The following is a 23,698-nucleotide window of genomic DNA, read 5'->3' as shown; positions in this document are numbered from 1 at the left end:
AGAGAGAGGCAGAGACATAGGCAGAGGGAGAAGCAGGCTCCATGCTGGGAATGAATGTGGGACTTGATCCCAGGACCCCGGGATCATGCCCTGAGCTGAAGGTAGATGCTCAACCACTGAGCCACCCAGGCATGCTGCTGGACTTAAACAAGGTAGCTGTCATTTTGGTGTCTTTCCTATCAGTCTGACTAATGATTGTGTTTGCACTTATGAATTCCTTAGAACACCTGTTTTTCTGGAAGATGAAAATGTTGACTTTCAGTGACAGATGCAAATTATCTACATCATTTTAAATTGAATGGAGGTAAAATAGGAACAAAAATAGTGCCTAGGAAGTGACTAAATATGTACTTATGCTGAAGTGCCCTCCTTTGGCCAAGCCAAGTTCACTTATTTGACATATTCTTTATTCTTGATCAGGCCATAATTTCGTTCAAGAATAGTTTGATTTATAGTGGCAGCTTTACCCTTGTTTTTCATCATGACCACTGTCTTTCTCTTGAGTAGTTACTTGTTTTATTTCAGGTTGTTGCATTGATACACTATCAAATTATTAGTGCTTAAAGTAGAAATCCACCAATTCTTATTTCCTTTTTGCATCTATGTTTTCTCTACGTCTTTGTAAATGTTTCTGAGTTGAATTGCATTTCTGTTTTTCTCCTTTTCTCCTCTTCCAGTTGCTTCGAGGGCCTTCTGCAGACTTCACAACAAAGCCCATAGTTTTTTACTTATTATTTTGATCTGACCTTCCTTCATTCAGGTTTCTGCAAAATTGGAGAAAAGGAAGGATGGAGAATAGACTTTTTCTTAAGGCTTTTTTTTTTTTTTTACTTTTTTTTTCTTCTGAATTTCTTTTTATTTTTTTTAATATTTTTTTTTTAATTTTTATTTATTTATGATAGGCACACAGTGAGAGAGAGAGAGGCAGAGACACAGGCAGAGGGAGAAGCAGGCTCCATGCACTAGGAGCCCGACGTGGGATTCGATCCCGGGTCCCCAGGATCGCGCCCTGGGCCAAAGGCAGGCGCCAAACCGCTGCGCCACCCAGGGATCCCTTTCTTCTGAATTTCATCTAAACCTTATAGATGGTGCCTTTTGGAGCCAGGAATATGAAGCCTAGCACTGTACAAGCCTGAGGTCATTGCTCTATTCTCAGGCTGTCCTTCTCTCTCAGTTGCAAAATACCTACTTTTCATCTTCATTTTATTTAAGCTTTTTGACAGTAATAAGCAGTTTCTTGGAGAATAGGAGAAAAGTAAATTTGTTGACTATTAGTGTCACTCTGGAGGTATCCAAGTATGAGACAAAGGACTAAATGAGAACTGGTTTTTAATTCAACTGGGTTGGACTTTGATTCTCTCATAACCTTTGTGACCTTGGCCAAGTCACTCAACCTTTCTGAATCCCATTTGCTCAAGCTGTCCCTCTCTGAATGAGATGATGCATAAAAAGACCTGTAAAGTACTAGGTAGGTATAATTTTTTGTAACCAACTATGTTTACATCTTGGTATCTTTTTATAGTAAAAAAGAGAATTCAAATTTTGAGTAGAGAGAATTCAAAATTTCTGATGAGATGAAATGCAGATCTGTTGCTGTTTCAATAATTTGACAAATAGAAGTAGAATGGAAATATTAAACATCTATTTTTATTTTTAAAATTTTATTTATTTATTCATGAGAGATGCAGAGAGAGAGGCAGAGACCTAGGCAGAGGGAGAAGCAGGCTCCTCACAGGGAGTCCGATGTGGGACTTAATCCCAGGACTACGGGATCACACCCTGAGCCAAAGGCAGACACTCAAAGCTAAGCCACTCAGCTGTCCCAATATTAAACATTTTAAACTGCTATGCTTTTTGATAAATTGTGTTTTAAACTTTTCTGTGTATGAAATATAGATATGAAAATATATATTAAAAAGTATATATAATGGCTATGCACATTTTTTTTTTTTTGGCTATGCATATTTTAAATAATGACAATAGGGACTCCTGGGTGGCTCAGTGGTTGAGTGTCTGCCTTTAGCTCAGGGCATGATCCTGGAGTCCCAGGATTGAGTCCCACATTGGGCTCCCAGCACGGAGCCTGCTTCTTCCTCTGCCTGTGTCTCTGCCTCTCTCTCTCTCTCTGTGTCTCTCATGAATAAATAAAAGAAATCTTAAAAAAAAAGTTAAAAATAATAATGACAATAGTCACCAGTGTATTACTTAAATATAACATTTAAATAAAAATAATAACAATAATTACCCATGTATATATCCCAAGCTTAAGAAATAGAACATTATGTATCCTTTCTCTATGTTCTCTAAATTCATCCAGAATCCTAACTTTAAATATATTATATGCTAATGACTCCTAAATTTAATATATGGCCTGAACTTCTTTTTTTTTTTTTAAGATTTTATTTATTTATGAGAGACATAGAGAGAGAGGCAGAGATACAGGCAGAGGGAGGAGCAGGCTCCATGCAGGAAGCCCGACGTGGGACTCGATCCTGGGACTCCAGGATCACACCCTGGGCTGAAGGCAGGCTCTAAACCGCTGAGCCACCCAGGGATCCCCTGGCCTGAACTTCTTTCCTGAACTCCAAATTTGTATATCCAGCTGCATATTTGGCATCTCCACATGCATGTCTAATAGGATCTCAGACTGGATATCTCTAAAACTGAATGCCTGATTTCTACTCCTATCTATTCCTCTGTAGTCCTCTTTCTCTCAACTAATAGCAACTTTCTAGTTGCTTAGGATTAACAACTTGGAGTTTTGAGTCCTTTTTTTCTCTTCATACCTCATGTAGAAGCTATCAGTAGAGCCTGTTGAGAGTTCATTAAGAATACATCTAGAGGGGCACCTGGGTGGCTCAGTGCTTGAGCATCTGCCTTTGGCTCAGATTGTGATCCTGTGGTCCTAGGATTGAGTCCCGCATTGGGCTCATCTCAGGGAACCTGCCTCTCTCTCTCTCTCTGCCTGTGTTTCTGCCTCTGTGTGTGTGTGTGTGTGTGTGTGTGTCTCTCAAAATAAATAAATAAAATCTTAAAAAGAATACATCTACATCTAGAGTCTCCTCCACACTCCAACTGCTAACCCAGTCCGTAGGCTAGTATTATCTCTTTTTAGATTACTGTTGTAGCTTCTTAACTGGTATCTCTCTGCTTCTGTTGCTTCCTCTCCTATAGTCTGTTTTCAGTACAGAAGCTTGGGGGATCTTGGTAAAAGTAAGTCAGATAATGTCCCTTCTCTGTTCAAAACCTTTCAATGACTTCCCTTCCCACTGGTTCAGAGCAAATGCTCTGCACTGCTGACCTCCAGTTAATGCTCCCATCTCCTCTTAATTACTCTACTCTTTGCTCATCCTCTTCCAGCCACACTGACATCTTGCTGATCCTTAAATGTGCCACTGAGTTTGTTGGCCTTCAGAATTCCTGGCTTGATGCCGGAAACTTCTGATCCAAACTCCCGCCCTTTTTGCAGCCCAGGACTTTCTGATCTCTTCCTATCTTTGTAGTCATTAATGCCCTGGCTCTAGGCCATTAGGCATGAAGTGATGCCCTCGCGTAAATGTCCATTTTAGAATTCTAGTTACTCTTCTTTTGAACACATCCTCCACCTCATCTTTTTTTTTTTTTTTTTTTTGGCAAAGATTTCCTTTTCTCTGTTGCCAGTTCAGCATTCATTAAAACAGTAAGCTTTCTTTTTTTAAAAAAAGATTTTATCTATCTGTCCATGAAAGACAGAGGCAGAGACATAGGCAGAGGGAGAAGCAGGCTTTTCATGGGGAGCTTGATGCGGGACTTGATCCCAGGACCACAGGATCATGCCCTAAGTCAAAGGGAGATGCTCAAACACCCAGGCGTCCCATTGAGCATATTGTAGGTGACTTCTTTGTCAGCCATTCTACCAGAATTGAAAGTCTGATGAATTGATTATAAGCTAGTGAAATTAAACCATTGATTTATTGGAATAATTTTGGTTTTTTTCTTCAATTAAAGGATGGAAGACTCCAGACAGGGGACCACATCTTGAAGATTGGTGACACAGATGTGCAGGGAATGACCAGCGAGCAAGTTGCACAAGTGCTAAGGAACTGTGGAAATTCAGTCAGGATGCTTGTTGCAAGAGACCCAGTTGGTGAAACTTCTGTAACCCCTCCTACCCCTGCAGCCTTACCTGTTGCCCTGCCTGCTGTAGCTAACAGGAGCCCTAGTACTGTGAGTATATAAATAGTTCTTCTGCTGTAAATACTAGTTATGAGACCCTGCAAGATTTGAGATGCCTTCGACTCAAAGTGCCATGTGAGTATGAGTAGTGCTTCCCAGTGAAGCAGAGGAGAACCCAGTTGGGAGACATTAGACAAGTTTGATTTTCTTTTTTGCTGTTTCTCAGCATCATTCAACCTCACTAAACTTCAGCTAATCATCTAGTAAATTGGAAAATAATATTTGCCATTTCTTTTTTTAAAATAAAGGCTTTTCAAAAATTTTATTTATTTATTTTAAAGTAAGCTGTATGCCTAATGTTGGACTTGAACTCATGACTCCAAGATCAAGAGTCACATACTCTCCTGACTGAGCCAGCCAGGCACCACAGTACTTGCCATTTGTATGTCATTAGAGTGGTCACCTCCATATATGGTCATCCACATATTGGATGGGAAACTAAATACTGGTCAGTGTAGAAGTTATCACAGGAACAGAATGAATAAAGGGAATAGATAATAATATATATTATAATCATTATAATAAACAATAATCATTATTGTTATCAAATACCCAGAATTGTCGAGGTCATCTGCAATTCTTACAGGAATTCTTCAAGATAGGTCTTATTCTTTAAGATAAGATCATATTAGCTGAAGAACTCAAGTCTAAATTACTTATTTAAGGGGTGCCTGGGTAGTGCTTGAGCGTCTGCCTTTGGCTTAGATCATGATCTCGGGGTCCTGGGATCAAGTCCCACATCAGGCTCCCTCAGAAGGAGCCTGCTTCTCCCTCTGCCTATGTCTCTGCCACTGTCTCTGTCTCTCATGAATAAATAAATAAAATCTTAAAAAAAAATAAATTACCCATTTAAAAGTCATATAGTGAGGGGCACCTTCGTGGCACAGTTAAGTGTCCGAAACCTGATTTCAGGCAGCTCAGATCTTGATCTCAAAAAATAAATAAATAAAATCATATAGTGAGTAAGTTGCAAGCTGGAATTTGAATTCAGATCTTTCTGGTCTATTCCAGGATCTTTCTAGCCATCTCACAGGCTCTGAATCAGGGAGTAATAAAGCTAAAGAAAAGAAATAGTTTTTAAAAGGAGGGGCCGGGGAAAGAGGAGAAGTGATTTTGGTGGGGAGGGGTAGAAGACCATCATTTATGTGTATTTGAGGGGCTGTTCTAGAAAATTGTTTGCCTCTCCTTGGAACCTTGTGAATGGAAGTTTTCTGTCTGAGATGTTAGCATCATTTGTTTTCCTCTCTAAATCAGTTGTAGCCACTTTCTTCCCCTCTATTACTCTAGCTGTCTAGAGCCTTCATTTCAGTAGTGGGGACAGTGTAGCTCTGTGATAAGTGAGAATTTGATGGAATCAACTGTTTCCTTTCTAATGTTAGTCGTTTGAATTGAACCATGTTTTTAGACATTTTATTCTTTATTTTATTTTTTTTTTTAAAGATTCTATTTATTTATTTATTCATGAGAGACACGGATAGAAAGAGGCAGAGACACAGGCAGAGGGAGAAGCAGGCTCCATGCAGGGAGCCCGATGTGGGACTTGATCCTGGGACTCCAGGATCACACCCTGGGCCAAAGGCAGTTGCTAAACTGCTGAGGCACCCAGGTATCCCGACATTTTATTCTTTAAAAGAAATATTTTAAATTAGAAGTATGAAAGTAAGTTTTAGTTGAATATTTTTTGCTCACAGTAATTACTCACAGTAATTTTTACCATTTGTTTCTAAACTTTTCTTTACATTTGTTTTTTTTTTTTAAAGATTTTATTCATTTATTTGAGAGAGCACGAGCAAGGGGAGGGGCAGAGGGAGAGGGAGCAACAGGCCTCCCACTGAGCAGAGACCACACCCTGCCCCACAGTGCAGGACTCTTGAGACCCTGAGACTATAACCTGAGCCAAAGGCAGATGCTTAACCCACTGAGCCACCCAGGCACCCCTGGGTTTTTTTAGATAAAAATTTATCCTGAGTGTTTTCTAAATGGCTGTATTAGTTTTCTGTTGTTGTATAAATTATCACTAAGGCACCTGGATGGTTCAGTGAGTTAAGTGTCTGACTCTTGATCTCAGCTCAGGTCATGATCTCAGCTCCAGCCATGAGATCGAGCCTCATGTCTCATACATGCTCTCTCACTCTCAAAAACAAAACAAAACAACAATAAAAAAAACAAACCAGCAACATAAACTTAGTGGCTTAAAACAACCTGCTTTGTTAGTTGTGTAGGACAAAAGTGGACATGGCTAGGCTCTGCTTAGATTTCTATATGACCAAAATTAAGGGCTGGCTGGACTCTTATCTGGATGCTCTGCGGACAGTCCATTTCTGAGCTTATTTAATTGTTGGGAGAATATAGTTCCTTGAAGCTGTAGGACTGAAGTCTCTTCTTTGCTAACTATCAGCTAAGGACCGCACTCAGCTCTTCCAGAAGTGTAACTTCTCACAGACCTCCTACCACAAGTCCAGCCTTTATGCTTCAATTTCACTTCCTTTTCTGTCGCCATCTAGAAAACTCTGCTTTTGAAAGGCCCCTGATTAGATCAGATGCACCTGGATTAATCTCCCTTTTGCCACATAATGGAACATAAACACAGCAATAGCACCAGGAATAAAAGTTTCTGCCACAGGTTCTAAAAAGAAATACTTGGCAAACCATGCACAAACTGACCACACACAGTTATGGAACTAGATAATGTGTATCACTAAAATTGTTTTTTTTTTTTCCCCTTTTAGGACAGTTCTCTTTTTGAAACTTACGATGTTGAGCTCATTAAAAAAGATGGACAGAGTCTTGGGATTAGAATTGTTGGCTATATTGGAACTGCTCATACAGGTAAATGAATCATTTCTATTTTATATTTGGAAATAATTGTAAAGGATGTGAAGTTTTCTAGATAGTAAAATTAAATATGTGCAAATTTTAATACTGAACAATAAAACTGTGTTATCTATAGTGGCAGCCAGTTACTTTCCAGTGATTAGAGATTTATACTTTTATCTCAGTAATTTTATAGCTGACTTGATTGTCACTAGCAAAAGGATCGAATTGTATAACTCAGTGTATAACATTTTTCCAAGATAGATAATTATAAATATTGTGACTGTTACATATTATGATGTTTTGGATGTGTAATGTAAAAGGATTACTGTGTATGTTTCATATTATGAATGTCAAAAATACTGTAATTACTAAAAAATAATATAGAATAAATTATTTAATTAGAATTATTTTCCTGTCCTTTAAAGGGATTCTATTGTAAGAATAAATACATGGCCCAAGTATCTCTGAATAACACTGCCTCAACTCCTACATGCAAAGCTTTGGTAACTTTTATTTTAAGAGTTACTCTATTATTAGTAAGACAATCATTAAAGTAAGGAAAAATAAACCTTTTGGACAAATATTTGCTCATAACATGAATTCTGAGTTATGAAATGTTCTAGTTTTTTAAAGATAACAAGATTAGAAAGTTGATTTTTTTAAAAAAAATATTATTTTGCATACTTACAGCAGGTGGAAAGATTAAGAGTGCTAATGTATTCAAAGTCCTGAATGAAATTCATGTCAGACCACCTTGTGCTATTTTAGCCTAATGAAATAACTGTTTTCAAACCTTTAGACTTTTCTAAGTGCCACCTTTATTAGGTTCAGAATTTAAATGAATTCCAAAAGAGCTAAGTATGGATTGTATAATAATGTTGGGGGAAAAAAAAAGCTATATTGAATAGCTCTTAATATGCTGTCTCATTAGAGAAATCATGGCTTAGTTCCTAAACTTGTGGTTTATGAACCTTTATTATATAAAGTTTTTGGAGTGTTCTTATAAACCTAACAATATACATAACAAGTCAAGTGAAAGTGGATAACTGATAGAAAATTGAGAAAATTTGATACTTATGTTACTGAATAAAGGAAAGAGTCATTTTACTTCTTTATTCTCAAAAGAAGTTTTGGAGACTTTGGGAGAGGGAGACAGTGGCAAATCCAAAAATGAGAACATTTAAAAACTCAGTATGGTTTTTAACATGTAGTCTTTCAGAGTAATTTTTCCTTTATTCTGTTCATTGGACTTTTCAGGGAGTTACTTTGCTTAGTTCTGAAAGGGATAGAAAAATGAATATTAAGAAAAGTCTAGTCTGAGAAAGGAATATGTAAATAACTCTTAAATGTTTAAGGATAGGGGATCCCTGGGTGGCTCAGTGGTTTAGCACCTGCCTTCAGCCCCAGGCATGATCCTGGAGACCTGGGATCGAGTCCCACGTCAGGCTTCCTGCATGGAGCCTGCTTCTCCCTCTGCTGGTGTCTCTGCCCCTCCCCCCTCTGTTTCTCTCATGAATAAATAAATAACATCTTAAAAAAAAAACAACCCACGTTTTAGCCCTGGGTTAAAGGCGGTGTTAAACCGCTGAGCCACCTGGGCTGCCCTAAAAGAATTTTTTTTTAAGATGTTATTTATTTATTCATGAGAGACAGAGACAGAGAGAGAGAGAGGCAGAGACACCAGCAGAGGGAGAAGCAGGCTCCATGCAGGGAGCCTGACATGGGACTTGTTCCTGGGTCTCCAGGATCATGCCCTGGGCTGAAGGCAGCGCTAAATGGTTGAGCCACCCAGCTCCCCTAAAAAAAAGAAAAAAGTTTAAGGATAAATGAAATATGTGTCCTAGCAGAGATATAAGCAAACTATCATATGGAAGATGAAAGATTAAATTTGACAGAACAAAATAAGGAATTCACAGCCATTTGTGGTAGGAATGGAAAAAGATTTTAGTAGAAGGGATGAGATTTAGAGGTTTAGAAAAAATGAATTTAAAAAAAGGGATATGACATCATGACAATATTTAGTGTTTTGGTGAAATATCAAGTCTTGTGCGTGTGCACTTTTGTTTTGGAGGGATGGCAGTTGGAAGATAAGTGTAAAAAAAAAGTTTTGGGGAGATTATGGAGGTCCTTGAATATGATTCTGTGAAATTTGCATTTTAATATGTAGGCAATAGGAATTCATTGATGTTTATTTTTTTCTATAGGCAATATTGTAAGTTCATTTGAAATGAAAGAATAAAAATATAAAATCATCCAAACTTACAGTTTTTCATTTTCTAGTTTCTCTTCTAGTCTTTTGCCCATAGGCATGTATGCTTTTTATATAGTTGTAATTTTTATTTAGCCATTTGCTTGTATTTAAATATTTTGTAATGTAAAGATTAATGTTTCTAAGTTTTAAAATTAATTTGTTTTTAAACTCTGTGTGTACTTTTCTATGTCTGGGAAGCTAACATGAGCAGTGAACTAAATGTAGGCAGGAAGACCAGGTAGGAGACTCTTGTCTTAGTGCTGGTGAAAAGTGATAAGGCTCCAAGGCCTGAGGAAGAAGGAAGAAAGCCCAAGAGAAGAGGATGAGACTGCCTGGGCTCTCCTGAATTCCAGCTTATAGTGCAATTTCATCAAGCTTCCATTACTGATTATTTTTCCAGAAATAGTCATCAGTCACATCATTTCAAATTCGGGTCACTTGTGATGGTGACAGTTTGAAATAATCCATCAATTTCTCTGCTTGTGTTCAAAATAGTATTTATCAAGCCTCAAGTCAGCCCCTGTAGCTAATTAACCTCTTGATATGAATTTTGCAATCAAGGTCTAATTAGAGCTTTCTTCCATTCTCCATATGTTTTCATGTACCTCAGGGGAGGCTTCAGGGATTTATGTGAAAAGTATAATACCTGGCAGTGCTGCATACCACAACGGCCAAATTCAAGTGAATGACAAAATAGTTGCTGTAAGTAATTGCCCTTTGTCTTAGAGTTGAATCAAGTTGGGGAAAAAAGTTATCTTTATTATAGTATGTATGAGAGGAGAATATCTTCATATGATCTCATAATGTTTTAAAAAATTAAGTTCAGTGAAATTTCATTGATTTAGACTCGTAGGGTCCTAGATATTTTTGTTTTTGTTTTTTGTTTGTTTTTGTTTTTTACTGTGTATGAAGAAAGGAGTCACATATTGGCAGGAAAAAATATATATACACACACATATACCTGAAAGATGATTTAGCATTCTCCTAAAAACGACTTTCAAGCACCTCTGTGTTCTTTAAACTCAATCATTTTATATACATTTTAGTAGGCTATTAATTGGCTCTTTTTATCTCTTCATGGAAGTAATTTTTCTAACAGTAATTTTGAGTACATACAAAATTGAGATATTTTATATATTGAAGGATATAATAATTACCTTTTGGCAATTCAGACTGGTCTTTTCTCCATTTAGTGAAAATTGGTTAAGCTTTAAAGTTTATTTGAACAATACTTTTGAAGCATAAACATTCTACATACACACACACATTTAATTTAGTGATTTACATAGAAACAGATGTTTGTAACTATCATTTGAATCTTTGTTCTTCAGGTCCATCTAAGGAAGCATCTTTCATGACTCTTAGCTTAGGAAATGTCCTGTAATTTGAAGGTATAGAGGCAAGCAATAGCGGTGGATGCTTTGGAGAAAATACTTCTGGGGATAGCTAAAGTAATGGTTTGGCCAGCTTGAAGGAATTGGGTGGAACCCGAGGCTTATTTGTCCTGATGGACTTCAGAAATGAGGATTGGGCTTGACTTAGATTAGTAAATCTGTTTCTTGAATATACTTTTTCACAGCACTAGAAAACCCAATGCGGGGATATCTGTGTGTCTCTTCTGGAAAATACCACATAGTTATAGGATAGTGGGATGAAGCGTTGGATGACCTCTTCGATTTTTTATAATAATGGCTTCTACTTAGTACGTCTTAAGAGCTAGGTATAGCAGTTGACCATCTTTTATAGGACTTTGAATTTTGAATAGCATCAGAGACTAAGAACTTTGACCTCTCGGGTTGTCAGTTTAATGCGTGACTCTGTGGAGTGTAAATTTGAGTTTGCTGTCTAGGTTTTCAGGAAGCTTGTCAGCATGTTTTACTACCAAGTTTGCATCCTATTCAAAGATAATTACTTAGGTTTAATACAAATTCACTTTGGCATGAAATGAATTGCCTAATTTTATTCTGCCTTGTTAGAATTGAAAATAGAGTTAACTTGAACTCTCTGTTTAATGTGTCTCTTCCTGTTTTAGGTTGATGGTGTGAATATTCAGGGTTTTACCAACCAGGATGTTGTTGAAGTATTACGAAATGCAGGGCAAGTGGTACACCTAACTCTAGTTCGAAGGAAGATGTCTTCATCTACTTCTCCCCTTGAACGGTCTTCAGACAGAGGTAGTTAATTCCGGTATCCCTCTCCCCACCGCATAGTCTGGGCTTGGAAGAATAGCTTACTTGGAGAAGTTGTTCTGTGAGTCTGGGAAGGAAAAACTGCCTCTTTTTGTAATGCAGTGATGGAGAAATGAATCAGCTCATTTGTGCATTGAAGAAGAGTTTCCTTGCCTATTATAATGTGCCAGTCCAAATGTTAGAATGTGAACCCTGACATGCATTAAGCTCTGAGAGCTGTTCTAAATGGGGATGGAAATCATTTTTCCAAAAAGCTTCTAAATTTCATTTATTACTTATATTTGAATAATAAAGCTTCAACACCTTTTGTTCTAGGGGGCTCTCATTTGTCTAATGCTTTGACATTTTGCACACTTCAGATTTCATATTACTTCTAACGATATATTTGATTCTAAATGTCTCCTGATTTACTCTTTGAAATACAGAGGGGAAAAATAAAACCTGGATTTCTATTAAGAACATTTTTATTTGTGAAATATTTGTTATTTTGATTAAATAGCAGATTTTCATCATAGAACAAATACATAATAATATGCACGGCAATTTTTTAATTATCAAATTATTAATGTGTAGATCAACAAAATTTGACAATACTGAAAACAAATTCAATTTAAGATGAATGACTAGTTATAGAACTAGCGAGTAAGAAATAATTCCATTAGAATTTGTCAGAAGATGAATACATTTTGCCCCCCCTCTTCTGAAGATATAATAAGCCTGGAAGCCTTGCTTTCAACTGATATTGATTTATATTTAAATTGGAACTTTTTAAGTTATATGTGATAGTGGAAATTTTGCCGCTGAAAGACAGATGCCCTGTCAACTGCATCGTATGTATGAAATTAAAAATTGCCTAAATAGTACAAATTGTACAAATGCTATATTGACCTTAAAAGGTTTACATAAATATTTATATCAACATAATGGTTTTTAATAGCTCTGATAGAGCCCTTGGCTTCAGCCTACTGTATCAAATAAAGTATGTCATCGGCGAATTAGCAATTCTTTCCTGCGCATGCCTACATTTTAAATTTATGTTGGAGTAAATTTTGACTCTAAATTAGCACTTCTTCCATGGTTGAGAGGACCTTCATGTGGATTTTACTAGCATCCTTGGAAGAGTGGTCTACCATAGCATTTATCACACCCTGTTGGAATCACCTGTTTTACATGTAGCCACTGTAATATAGGGGAAGGGTGTTGCCTTTGTTCCCTGCCCCATGTAACAACACTTTTGTGTGCCTTCCATAGCCAGCATTTTGTCTATTTTACTGAAGCAAACTGCATAACTTCTAGTTCTTGTGCAATACCTTCCTCTACCATTCTAAAACTGTCTTTTTCTCCTCTAAACCCCTACTGTTTTGTATACCTTGTATATCTTATTTGTGTACCAATTTGTATATTACTTGCAGCATGCAATTACATCATGTACTGCTCTGTACTGTAAATTCTGGTATGTAGCTATTTTCCCCAGCTGCGCTAGCAGCTTCTGGCCTCATTACTTTGCCTAGCACTAGGCTGTGCTTTTAGTGTGTATCACCGGATTAACGATCTAAAAAATTTATGTATGGTTAAAAATGTCATATTAAGATCATAGGAACTTAAAAAATTTTTTTTACAGTATTTGTCTACAAAGATTTTTCCATTTGAGAGAGAGAGTGCACAATGGCATGCATGCCTAGAGGGGAGAAGCAGACTCCCTGCTGAGTGCGGAGTCCCAGACTGGATCCTAGGAAATGGAGATCACAATCCAAGTGGAAATCAGAAGTCCGACACTTAACCTACTGAGCCACCCAGGCGCCCCAAGATCACAGAAACTTTTAACTGGTTATATTTTCCAACTTTTTATAGTTGACCCTTGAACAACACAGGTTTCAATTGTGTAGGTCCATTTATACATGGATTTTTTTCCAATACAGTACTATACTGTATTTTCTGTAAATGTATTTTCTTTCTTATGACTTTCTTTTTTTTTTTACTTTTTTTCTTATGACTTTAATGACTTCATTAATGACATTTTCTTTTCTTTAGCTATATTATAAGAATATTGTATATAATACACATAATATACAAAATATGTTAATTGACTATGCCTATCAGTAAGGCTTCTGGTCAATAGTAGGTTGTTAGTAGTTACACTTGGGGGGATTCACAAGTTTTATATCTTTTTTTTTCTTTTTTCTTTTTTTAAGATTTTATGTATTTATTCATGAGAGGCAGAGACACAGGCAGAGGGAGAAGCAGGCTCCTCACAGGGAGCTCGATGTGGGACTCGATCCTGGAACCCCAGGATCACGCCCTGACCAAAAGACAGATGCTCAACTGCTGAGCCACCCAGATGTCCCTATATGGGTTTTCAGTTGCATGGAGAAGGGGAAGGGCCCCTAACTACCTTCGTTGTTCATGGGTCAATACTATTATAAAAAATTTTGAATGTATAGAAAAATTGAAAAATAATATAACAAATACCCACAAACCTACCATTTAGATTCAAGTTACTGTTTTGCCATATTTGTTTCATCTATTTCTCTTTTTTCCTTAACCACTTAAGAGTGAGTAGTAGACATCATGACACTTTAGTTCTACATACATCAATTTGTAGTTTGTAAGAATAAAGATATATAATAATATTATTATCACATCAAAAAAATTAATAGTAATTTCCTAATATTAAATACTTAACACATACTTAAATTTGCCAGTTGCCCCCAATGTCTTTTGTAGCTTCTTTTCCCATTTCCCCCTCTCTGAAATAAAAACCTCATAAAATCAAGATTCAGTCACACATTGGACTTACTGCCTGCGTTGTGTTTCTTTGGTTTCTTAATCTGGAAGCACCCTCCCACCCCCCCCCCCCTTTTTTTTTTTTTAATACTCTTTGAGGTTTTGGTTGTATTTTAGAGTTTTAAAAGGATAGATAAGGGCAGCCCGGGTGGCTCAGCGGTTTAGTGCCACCTTCAGCCCAGGGCGTGATCCTGGAGTCCTGGGATCAAGTCCCATGTTGGGCTCCCTGCATGGAGCCTGCTGCTCCCTTTGCCTGTGTCTCTGTCTCTCTCTGTCTCTGTGTGTCTCTCATGAATAAACAAAATCTCAAAAAAAGAAATAAAAGGATAGATAATATCTAGGTGTTTCCCACCAAAACAATAATTGACCTTTTGAAAATAGTTTAAACCCAAAGTGTACCCCCATCTTCTCAGCCTGGTATAGAAACGTGTTGTGTGAATGGTGTCAATGCTCGCTGTGTCCCAATCTCAGGGGAGCCAGAAAAGCTGGCTGGGCCTGTCCTTGACGGCCCCCCCACCCCCCGCCTCTGTGGCACAGACTTTTTGTAGAGGGATTTGTTCATTTGTCACTAGAATACCACATTCTGAATTTGATTGTCATTGTAATGTAATTTAACTAGTTTCTCTATCCACTATATTTCCTGTGAGAAGATAGATATAAAGCCTTAGTTAATCCAGGTTAAATATTTTTGGTAGGAATACTTTATAAGTCATGTGTGATTATTTAAAAAATGATCTAAAATGACTCTTCTTCAACCTTTCTTGTATTTAAAAGATATGTAATGACTTGCATGCTTGAGATTGAAAGCTTTGGGTATCTTATTACGTAGCTCAGTTTAGCTAAGGCAGGAACCACTGCAACCAAGGGAATTGTCTCCAGTTCCTGTCCAGTTCATAAAGTTACCTATGTAGAATTAATTTTTTTTTTTTTTAACTCATGATGATGTCATTTTAGAACCTAGCAGAGTCCGGAGCACAGGGATGGACTTCTTTTGCATATCTTGCTCCTTACCCACCACAAGCACAAGATTGTAAGACTTTAGTGTTCTTTTTCTTTTCCAAGGCTAGGTTGAAAAGTATCTACTGCTTTGTCAATGACTTTACCTTGCTCTTACCTTTCCCATTGCCTGGTTCCTTATTACCAGCAGTTTCTTAATTTTTAAGGACTTAAGTGGTTATCTCACATGGTGTTTTGAATAAAGGAATCCTATATGTAGGTTACCTGAAATGTTTGTAATGAGTCTGTGAATAGGATTGTAATAAGCTCACTTAAATATGGTCTTCAGTTACTAGTGATTCAAGTTAGTAATTCTTATTTTAGGAACTGTTGTAGAACCATCGGGAACACCAGCTCGCTATGTAACTGGAGCAGTGGAAACGGAAACTAATTTGGATGGTGGGGATGAGGAAACTGAAGAAAGAATGGATAATCTAAAAAATGACAACATACAAGCCTTAGAAAAAGGTAGGCACAAAGCATTCAATTCAAAACAAAGTAATTTGACTTTCTCATTTGTTAACTGTTTTCTCTCTTTATAGTTAATATGAGAAATTTTAGAGGCATTTTGAAGATGCAAAATAGGATATATATGTGTGTGTGTGTATATATATATATATATATATTTTTTTTTTTTAATTATTTGAGAGAGAGACAGAGACAGAGAGCATGAGCATGAGCGGGGGGAGAGGCAGAGGAAGAGGAAGAAGCAGACTCCCCACTGAGCAGGGTGCCCTATATGGAGTTCAATCCCAGGACCCTGGGACCATGACCTGAGTCTAAGGCAGATGCTTAACCGACCAAGCCACCCAGGTGCCCCCCAAATAGGATATTCTTAATATTAACATCTTTTTTTTTTTTAAGATTTTATTTATTTATTCATGATTGACACACAGAAAGGCAGAGACATAGGCAGAGGGAGAGGCAGGCTTCCTGCTGGAAGCCAGATGCAGGACTGGATCCCAGGACTCCAGGATCACGCCCTGAGTCAAAGGCAGGCACTCAACCACTTTAGCCACCCAGGCGTCTCTTAATATCAACATCTTAACAATTGTGGGAGTTGGGGACCAAGCATGTTATTGTGTAATCTTTGTTTAATTAATTTTGAATATTGCATTTTTATTAGTATATATTAACTATTTTTTAAGCTTGTAAGCATTTTTAATTATTGCCTATGTTAACTTATGTATATTCATTGATACAGCTGTAGATATCTAGCTGTCTGTATACATACAGCAGTGTTTCCTTTTACCATTATGATTCATAATGTATACATATTTACATGTTTTATAAAACTGCCAGATTGCTAAATATTTATATTTTAATCTTATTTTGATCTTATGTGCAACTTTGTCCTTTTACTTTGTACTTTGATACCTTGGCTACATAGTTGACTCAGTTCTGCAAGCATTTTGATAACAGTCTCATACAATTCCCTGTACAGAGGTGCTCAGGAAAGCCTTGACAGTTGAATGAAATGGGATACCTAACACCATCCTCTTCCAGAGAAGTTTTGGTTTTGATTGTCTTGCCTCAGGAAAGGATGACCTGAAGGAAGGAGTAACACTATTCAAGCTGAAAAAAATGTCCCATAACTTGAAAATTTGCTTTATTCTTTTTGACCCAACTGGATTGTAGTTAGATCTTTGCTATTTAAATTCAAGTGAACCCATGGGACGTCTGGGTGGCTCAGTGGGTTAGCGCCTGCCTTCAGCCCAGGGCGTGATTCAGGAGTTCCAGGATCAAGTCCCACATTGGCCTCCCTGCATGGAGCCTGCTTCTCCCTCTGCTTGTGTCTCTGCCTCTTCTCTCTGTGTGTCTCTCATGAATAAATAAATACAATCTTAAAAAAAAAAAAATTCAAGTGAACCCAGATAGGTTTTCATGGAACTATTGGGTGAAAATCAAATACATTTTGAAGTTAGAAATATTTTCAGACATTTTTATCTGCTCTTTGTTTTTGTTTTTTAAAGATTTTATTTATTTATTCATGAGAAACACACACACACACAGATAGAGAGAGAGAGAGAGGGAGAGGCAGAGGCAGAGACACAGGCAGAGGGAGAAGCAGGCTCCATGCAGGGAGCCTGACGTGGGACTTGATCCCAGGTCTCCAGGATCACGCCCTGGGCTGAAGGTGGCGTTAAACCACTGAGCCACCTGGGCTGCCCTATCTGCTCTTTTTGGTTCAACCTTACTGCATATTTTTCTTTTTTCTTTTTTTTTTAAGATTTTATTTATTTATTCGAGAGAAAGAGAGAGAGAAAGAGAGAGACAGAGACATAGGCAGAGGGAGAAGCAGGCTCCATGTAGGGAGCCCAATGCGGGACTGGATCCTGGGACTCTGGGATCATGCCCTGAGCCAAAGGCAGATGCTCAAACGCTGAGCCACCTAGGTGTCCATCATTGCATTTTTTTCTTCACGAGCGTGTATAATTTAAGCTTAACAGTAAGACCAAAGTCGTTGAACTGCTAAGAAGTTAGCTGTCTTTTTTGCTGTAGTTGCAGAAAAGCTTTCCCTTTTTTCCCTTCTAGGTTCTTTGGTCTAATATTTAAATTGACGTAAAACAGATTAATAGGAGAATAACAAATTTCATGAGTATGGGAGCCCCATAAAAATATGAGACCCAAGAGTAAGTTGGGCAACTGAGGTTTATATACCATCCTAAATTAAGGAATAGGATAGAGGCTTCAAAGATGAGGACGATGGAAATTTGCAACATGATAAGGAGAACAAATGTTTGGTAATTAAAAGTTTGCTCTGCTGTGCCAATAGGTCTTTCAGATAAAAAAAATCATTTATGGTAATAGCTCTTTCTGGCATAGACCTCCTATCTAAATTCTTTTAGGTAATGAGAGAGGTAAAAGTTTTTTCTGCCAGGTCTTGATTGCCATCAGCTCAAAATACTCTATATGCTAAATGGCATATTCTGGTCCCCTTCATTGCTATTTGAATAATTATTTCAGATCATCATACTATTCAGGTTTTAAGTCATTTTGTATAGTCCACGATTTATTGGGCTGCTGAAAATAGTCTTTTCCTCTGGGACTTAGTTTGTACCATGCTTTATTTTATTATTATTATTTTTTTTTGCTGTACCATGCTTTAAAACTCATGACTTCCATTGTACAAGTGCTTCCATTGTACAAGTGAAAGATGAAAAAGTCAAAAGAATTGTAGGTGAAATATTATATTATACATGTGTATGAAATGTCATCTTTAAATATCATGTTTTTAAGCTTACAATTCAACCAAAACTTTGCAAATTAACTTACCAGATAAACTGCTGCACGGAAGAAATTTGACAAAGACGGTAGAACTCTAAATGTAATTTCTTATGGAAGTGATGACAGCAATAGATAGGCACAAAGGTGCAGAGCCCACATGAATGATATTTTGCTTTTAATAAGATCTTTGGTTAGTTATCCTTGACATGTAACCTAGCATGTCAGTTGATACAGTTATTTCATGGATATTTTTTTGTACATCTAGTGAGTTAAGCTGTTTAGTGTTTATTAATCTTAGTCTCTGAGTTCTGAGGTTAGCCTGTTTTACTTGATGATTTGCATTATGTAATTAAGGATTATATGCATCCAAGGTGAGCTGTCCGTGCTGAAGACTGAAAGAGCTGATATTGCAAGTTATGTTTGATTTTAGACAGATGGTTATGTCAGCTGGAGTAAGTGTTCTGTGACTTGTTTAATCTTGTCACAAAATTGAGTTTTTCCTTAACTTCAAGAAAAAAAAATGTGAAGGTTTGTTTATTTTCTGCTACTGCTATAAGTTGAAATTGTATTTTTAGTACTTTAACTTTTGCCTACTAGTCATTACTCAGACTATGAACTGTGCCCTGAGCTTCTGGCTAAGATCATATGGAGGACAGGCAGGGCACTTAAAATCTGTCTTAGTTCTTTAATATTACCTTACCTATGCCAAAAAGGCAATATTATACTCGAGTCACAAAGGTATAACCAAGTAACCACAGGAGACCAAAGTACACAGTTTCTAGTCTATTAAAGCCCATGCATCTTCCTGGTTGAATTAAACCAGACGTGGTTTTATATCCGCCCAGATGAGAAGTCTGACAGGATTGTGTTGATATGGCCAGTTGATGCTAAAGATGTCTTGATAAAGTTTTACGTTTTCTATGGGTGAGTGGAAGGTATTACTTTGAAGTGATTAACATTTAAATTAGATTCTTGTTTGTCTTAACATATTGTAAAGCAAAACCAGATGTATTTTACTTGTAATTGGCAGGATGTTTACATCTAAAGTGCATATATTTCAAATTTCATTTTTAAATTATCAGTTCCTCTTCCCTTTCAAATAGTCCTTAACAACAAAAGCCCCTTCATATTTTGGACACAACATTTTTAAGTCACCTCTGATTTACTTTACCTGGTAGACTCAAGTTAATGCATGTTCCTTTTTATTCATTTCCCTTTTACTTACTGGAATTGTGGAATTGTGCTATTATTGAGGAATTTAGTATTCAAGTTTGGCTCACAGTAGCTTCAATTAATTTTTTTTTTTTTTTTAATCCAGAAAGAGTCCTGGACTCTCCAGAAAATGAGCTGAAATCTAGATGGGAAAACCTATTGGGCCCAGATTACGAAGTAATGGTATGTTAAAATGTGGTAATAAAAAACCATTCATATCAAGCTCCTAACATTGCAGTTTAAAGAAAAGGAGAGCCCAAGATTAGCCAGTTTGCCTTTATTTTTCCTCCTACCTTCCTTCCCTAGTGGATCAATTGATTTTTATTTTCTTTTTTTAGCATTTTAAGCTGTAAGAACAATTAAGGCCTGCACACAAGTTTCAGTTACTATTAGCAGACACTCAGTTCATGTTGAAAACATTTAAGTCAACGGTAGGCAGGAGAATCTTAGAAGACTTGCCTTTAAATTTATAACCTGTATCAGCTGCTTAAAATTGCTGGCATTTTTATGATTGCTTTTATGATCTGTTTGTTTTATTGTACACTGAAAGGGCTATGGATATTAGTCCTATGTTTCACAAAGAATCTTACAGTTTTATGAGAAAAATGAAAGAATGATTATCAAATGTATTAGAGAGAACAGGAAGTAATTTAGGTTAGGTATAAGTTTATAGCACCAGTGGTCCATTAGACTTCCTTTCACCTGTTATTAGATTCATTGAGTAAGGGATTGATTACATTTCCCCCTATGAATCCATGTGAAAGCAGAAAGCTGTGCTTAGAAAAGCCTCTATAGTGTTCGCTAAATGCATTAGTAATAAAATATTCTATTAAATCTCTATTGTCATTCATGTTTTCTTACATATGTTTATCATTAGTACTTGTTGGCTGGTTGTGGGGATTTTTTTTTCTCTTCTTGCTTCAGAACATACAACCACTATCTATTGTCAGAAAATTTCCACTGTCGTTAAAATAAGTTAAAACATCCATACTCTATTGTTGCTAATTCTGTACTTGCATTTGGTACTCTTGAATTGCTGCTTCTTTACTTCATAGATTTTTTTTTTAAAGATTTAAAAAATTTATTTATTAATGAGAGACACAGAGAGGCAGAGACATAGAGGGAGAAGCAGTCTCCCTGTGGGGAGCCCGATGCAGGACACGATCCCTGGACCCGGGATCACGACCTGAACCAAAGGCAGATGCTAAACCATTGAGACATCCAGGCATCCCTACTTCATAGATTTCAAATGGTGTTTTGTCATTAGGCTATCAATCACCTTTGCAAATAACTTTTTCTACTATTTTTAGTGGCTTGATATTCAAAGCAATCGGGTGTCCCAGTATTTATAAATAGACAGTTTTGGGATGGGCTCTTTTTGGTTAAGATTTTTTCTTCCTTATAACTACCTTTCCAAATTTCATCTATCACACAGTGAGGGCATAACATAATGGCTAGAAATAGGCAGAATTCAAGATTGGGTGGATGTGTATGTATGTATTTATTTATTTATAGATTTTATTTATTTATTCATGAGAGACGAGAGAGAGAGGCAGAGACACAGGCAGAGGGAGAAGCAGGCTCCATGCAGGGAGCCCGATGGGGGACTCGATCCTGGGACTCCAGGATCACGCCCTGGGCTGAAGGCAGATGCTCAACTGCTGAGCCACCCAGGTGTCTCTAGGTTGGGAATTTAAAGTGACAACTTATTCACTAAGGGTTCTTGCTGCTCTGAGCAATGAGGAGCAGAAAAGAGAAACCAGGCAAGATGAATTAATGTATGCATACACTCATGTACGCCAGTGTTTCTTATTTTTTTCTTCTAGAATCTACTTATGTGAAGTGCAGTACATTCTAAAAGCTTAAGTTGGATCATTGTTTAACTTGTCCCCTTCTTCCAGATGCACCATATTTTATTAACTTACAGATGCAAATCATCAGTAAAATATTTTGCTTGCTAGGAATTCACTTCTGTGGATCTCTACCAATGAGGCTTAGAACAATAGTTTTAGGCCAGGATTAAGAGCTTTAAGTATTCCATGAACTTCTCACCAGGCCAGGTCTTTCTGTTTGTGTCCTTGCCAGTTATTTCTCTGAGGGAAATGATGGAGTTTTCTGTGGAAAGTCAGATGCTTCAGTTTTTCCAGACTCCTCTCACTCTACTGACCTCACAAATTTTGTTTTAAGGCCTGAATTTAAGAGTAAAAATGATTATACTCTTGGCTTTGTTAAATAAAAATATTTTATGGACTCCTTAGAGGATTATATTAAAATTTTAGGGGTCATGGATTTTTCACAATAGTGTAGGAGTTTGCTCCTCCCCTTCTGATTTAACTTCTGAGTAATTTAGGGGAAAAGATAGCTATAGTGAACAGTAACAACAAAAAAAGAAATATTCTCTGAAATTTTACATTATGTGTTTTACTTATGGATTTCAAAAATACCCAAAATAGATAATAAGAATGCAGATGTGATGGTGTTATCCATATGTAGGGTTTACAGATTTTTCTTCAGAAAACCTAAGAAGAAATAAAATTATGCTTTTATAAATATTGGGGATATTTTTTTCTTGCAAATTTAGGTTGCTACTTTGGATACACAGATTGCAGATGATGCTGAGTTACAGAAATATTCAAAGGTAAGCATTACTTTAAAAAATGTTACCAGTTTTTTGTTGTTTGGTGAACTTTCTCTGAGTTCTTGTTGAAGAAATTAAATTTTGTGCTGTGACCAGAAGTTTCCAGAACTTAGTCCTAGATGTTTTCTAGAAATGTGATAGGTTCTCACTGTTAGGAAAGATGATGGTTAGATATGCCTGGGAAGAACATGGGGTGCCTGTGCCACTTTCAGAAGCCAAAACCCTGGTTTGATTGCTTTGCTCACCTTACAGGTAGCACACAAAGTAACGTCCAGAGTGTGTCAGCCTTTCAGACATTATCAACAGGACTTTTAAAATATTTCCTAAAAATTGAGACCACAAACATAGACTTGAAGAAAATCTTTCAGGTCCAGGTGTTTAAAGGCAGAAAAGTACATTATAGGAGGCATTTTTTTCTTGAACTTAAAAAATTTTATAGTGAGAGTTTTATTTCAAATGGCAAAATGCCAGTTTCCCCCAGCATTTTTATTTTTTTCTCACTACAAATTAATTTTATAGTTTCTATTCCGGATAATCAAAAAGAGGGTATCAGATGCTTAGAGAAGACTTCTTGGCTTTCTCAACAAATGATGAGAAAGGAAAGATTTTCTTGTCAGAATAGTTCCAGAATTTATACTGTAATCCCAGATGGGTATATGAGCTAAACCCCGCTTAAACTCTGCTGTCACATACAGTATTCAAAATGAATTCTCTGTGTTGTGTCCCATGAGGGTTTTTTAAGAAGTTATCTCTTTAGATAGTTCTACCATTTCTTTTTCTGAGTATTTATGCTGAATATTTCTCTTCCATAATTTTATTTTATATGGGCTGCCATTTTACACGTGTGAATTTGTAGAGAGTATTTCTTTCTTCCTAAGCCTAACCTGCATCTTGTCACCTCTTTGATGCACCTACGGAGCCAACTGACCAAGCATTTCTCAGATGAGTAATATGAAAGCAGCATGGCACAACTTATAGTTAATTTTAAATTATTTACAAAATCATCGTTAGAGTAGTCACTAATTAGCAATTCCATCTAACTATGTTGAGAGGGATTTAATTTAAGATGATACTAAGAAATAAAAATCATACCACACTTTAGTTGTTATTAATCATTGCAGTACAGTTTACTGATTACGTGGACTTTGGAATCAAACTGCCTGAATTCAAATTCTGACTTATCCATTCACTAGCATGTAATATTAAACCATGTTTCAGTTTTGTTGTCTTTTTTTTTTTTTTTTTTTTAAGATTTTGTTTATTCATGAGATACAGAGAGAGGCAGAGACACAGGCAGTGAGAGAAGCAGGCTCCATGCAGGGAGCCTGATGTGGGGCTCGATCCTAGGTCTCTAGGATCACATCCTGG

The 23,698-nt window shown here is 36.8% G+C and overlaps 1 protein-coding gene across 5 annotated transcripts in view; it reads left to right on the top strand.

Moving 5' to 3' along the window:
• PATJ (PATJ crumbs cell polarity complex component) overlaps nucleotides 1-23,698 on the top strand; it is a 359,628-nt gene that overhangs the window by 34,573 nt on the left and 301,357 nt on the right. For all 5 annotated transcript variants that reach the window (XM_041770677.1, XM_041770680.1, XM_041770678.1 and 2 more), the window contains exons 8-14: nucleotides 3,988-4,206; nucleotides 6,945-7,044; nucleotides 9,894-9,985; nucleotides 11,316-11,457; nucleotides 15,577-15,720; nucleotides 19,799-19,875; nucleotides 22,274-22,330. In XM_041770677.1, the coding sequence (XP_041626611.1) occupies nucleotides 3,988-4,206; nucleotides 6,945-7,044; nucleotides 9,894-9,985; nucleotides 11,316-11,457; nucleotides 15,577-15,720; nucleotides 19,799-19,875; nucleotides 22,274-22,330 (831 nt within the window). The remainder of the gene's footprint in view (nucleotides 1-3,987; nucleotides 4,207-6,944; nucleotides 7,045-9,893; nucleotides 9,986-11,315; nucleotides 11,458-15,576; nucleotides 15,721-19,798; nucleotides 19,876-22,273; nucleotides 22,331-23,698) is intronic.

The sequence above is a fragment of the Vulpes lagopus genome, chromosome 10 (genome assembly GCF_018345385.1).
Source record: "Vulpes lagopus strain Blue_001 chromosome 10, ASM1834538v1, whole genome shotgun sequence".
NCBI classification, from domain to species: domain Eukaryota; kingdom Metazoa; phylum Chordata; class Mammalia; order Carnivora; family Canidae; genus Vulpes; species Vulpes lagopus.
Note: the sequence above shows the minus strand (reverse complement) of the source record. Positions and strands in the feature narration are given on the sequence as shown.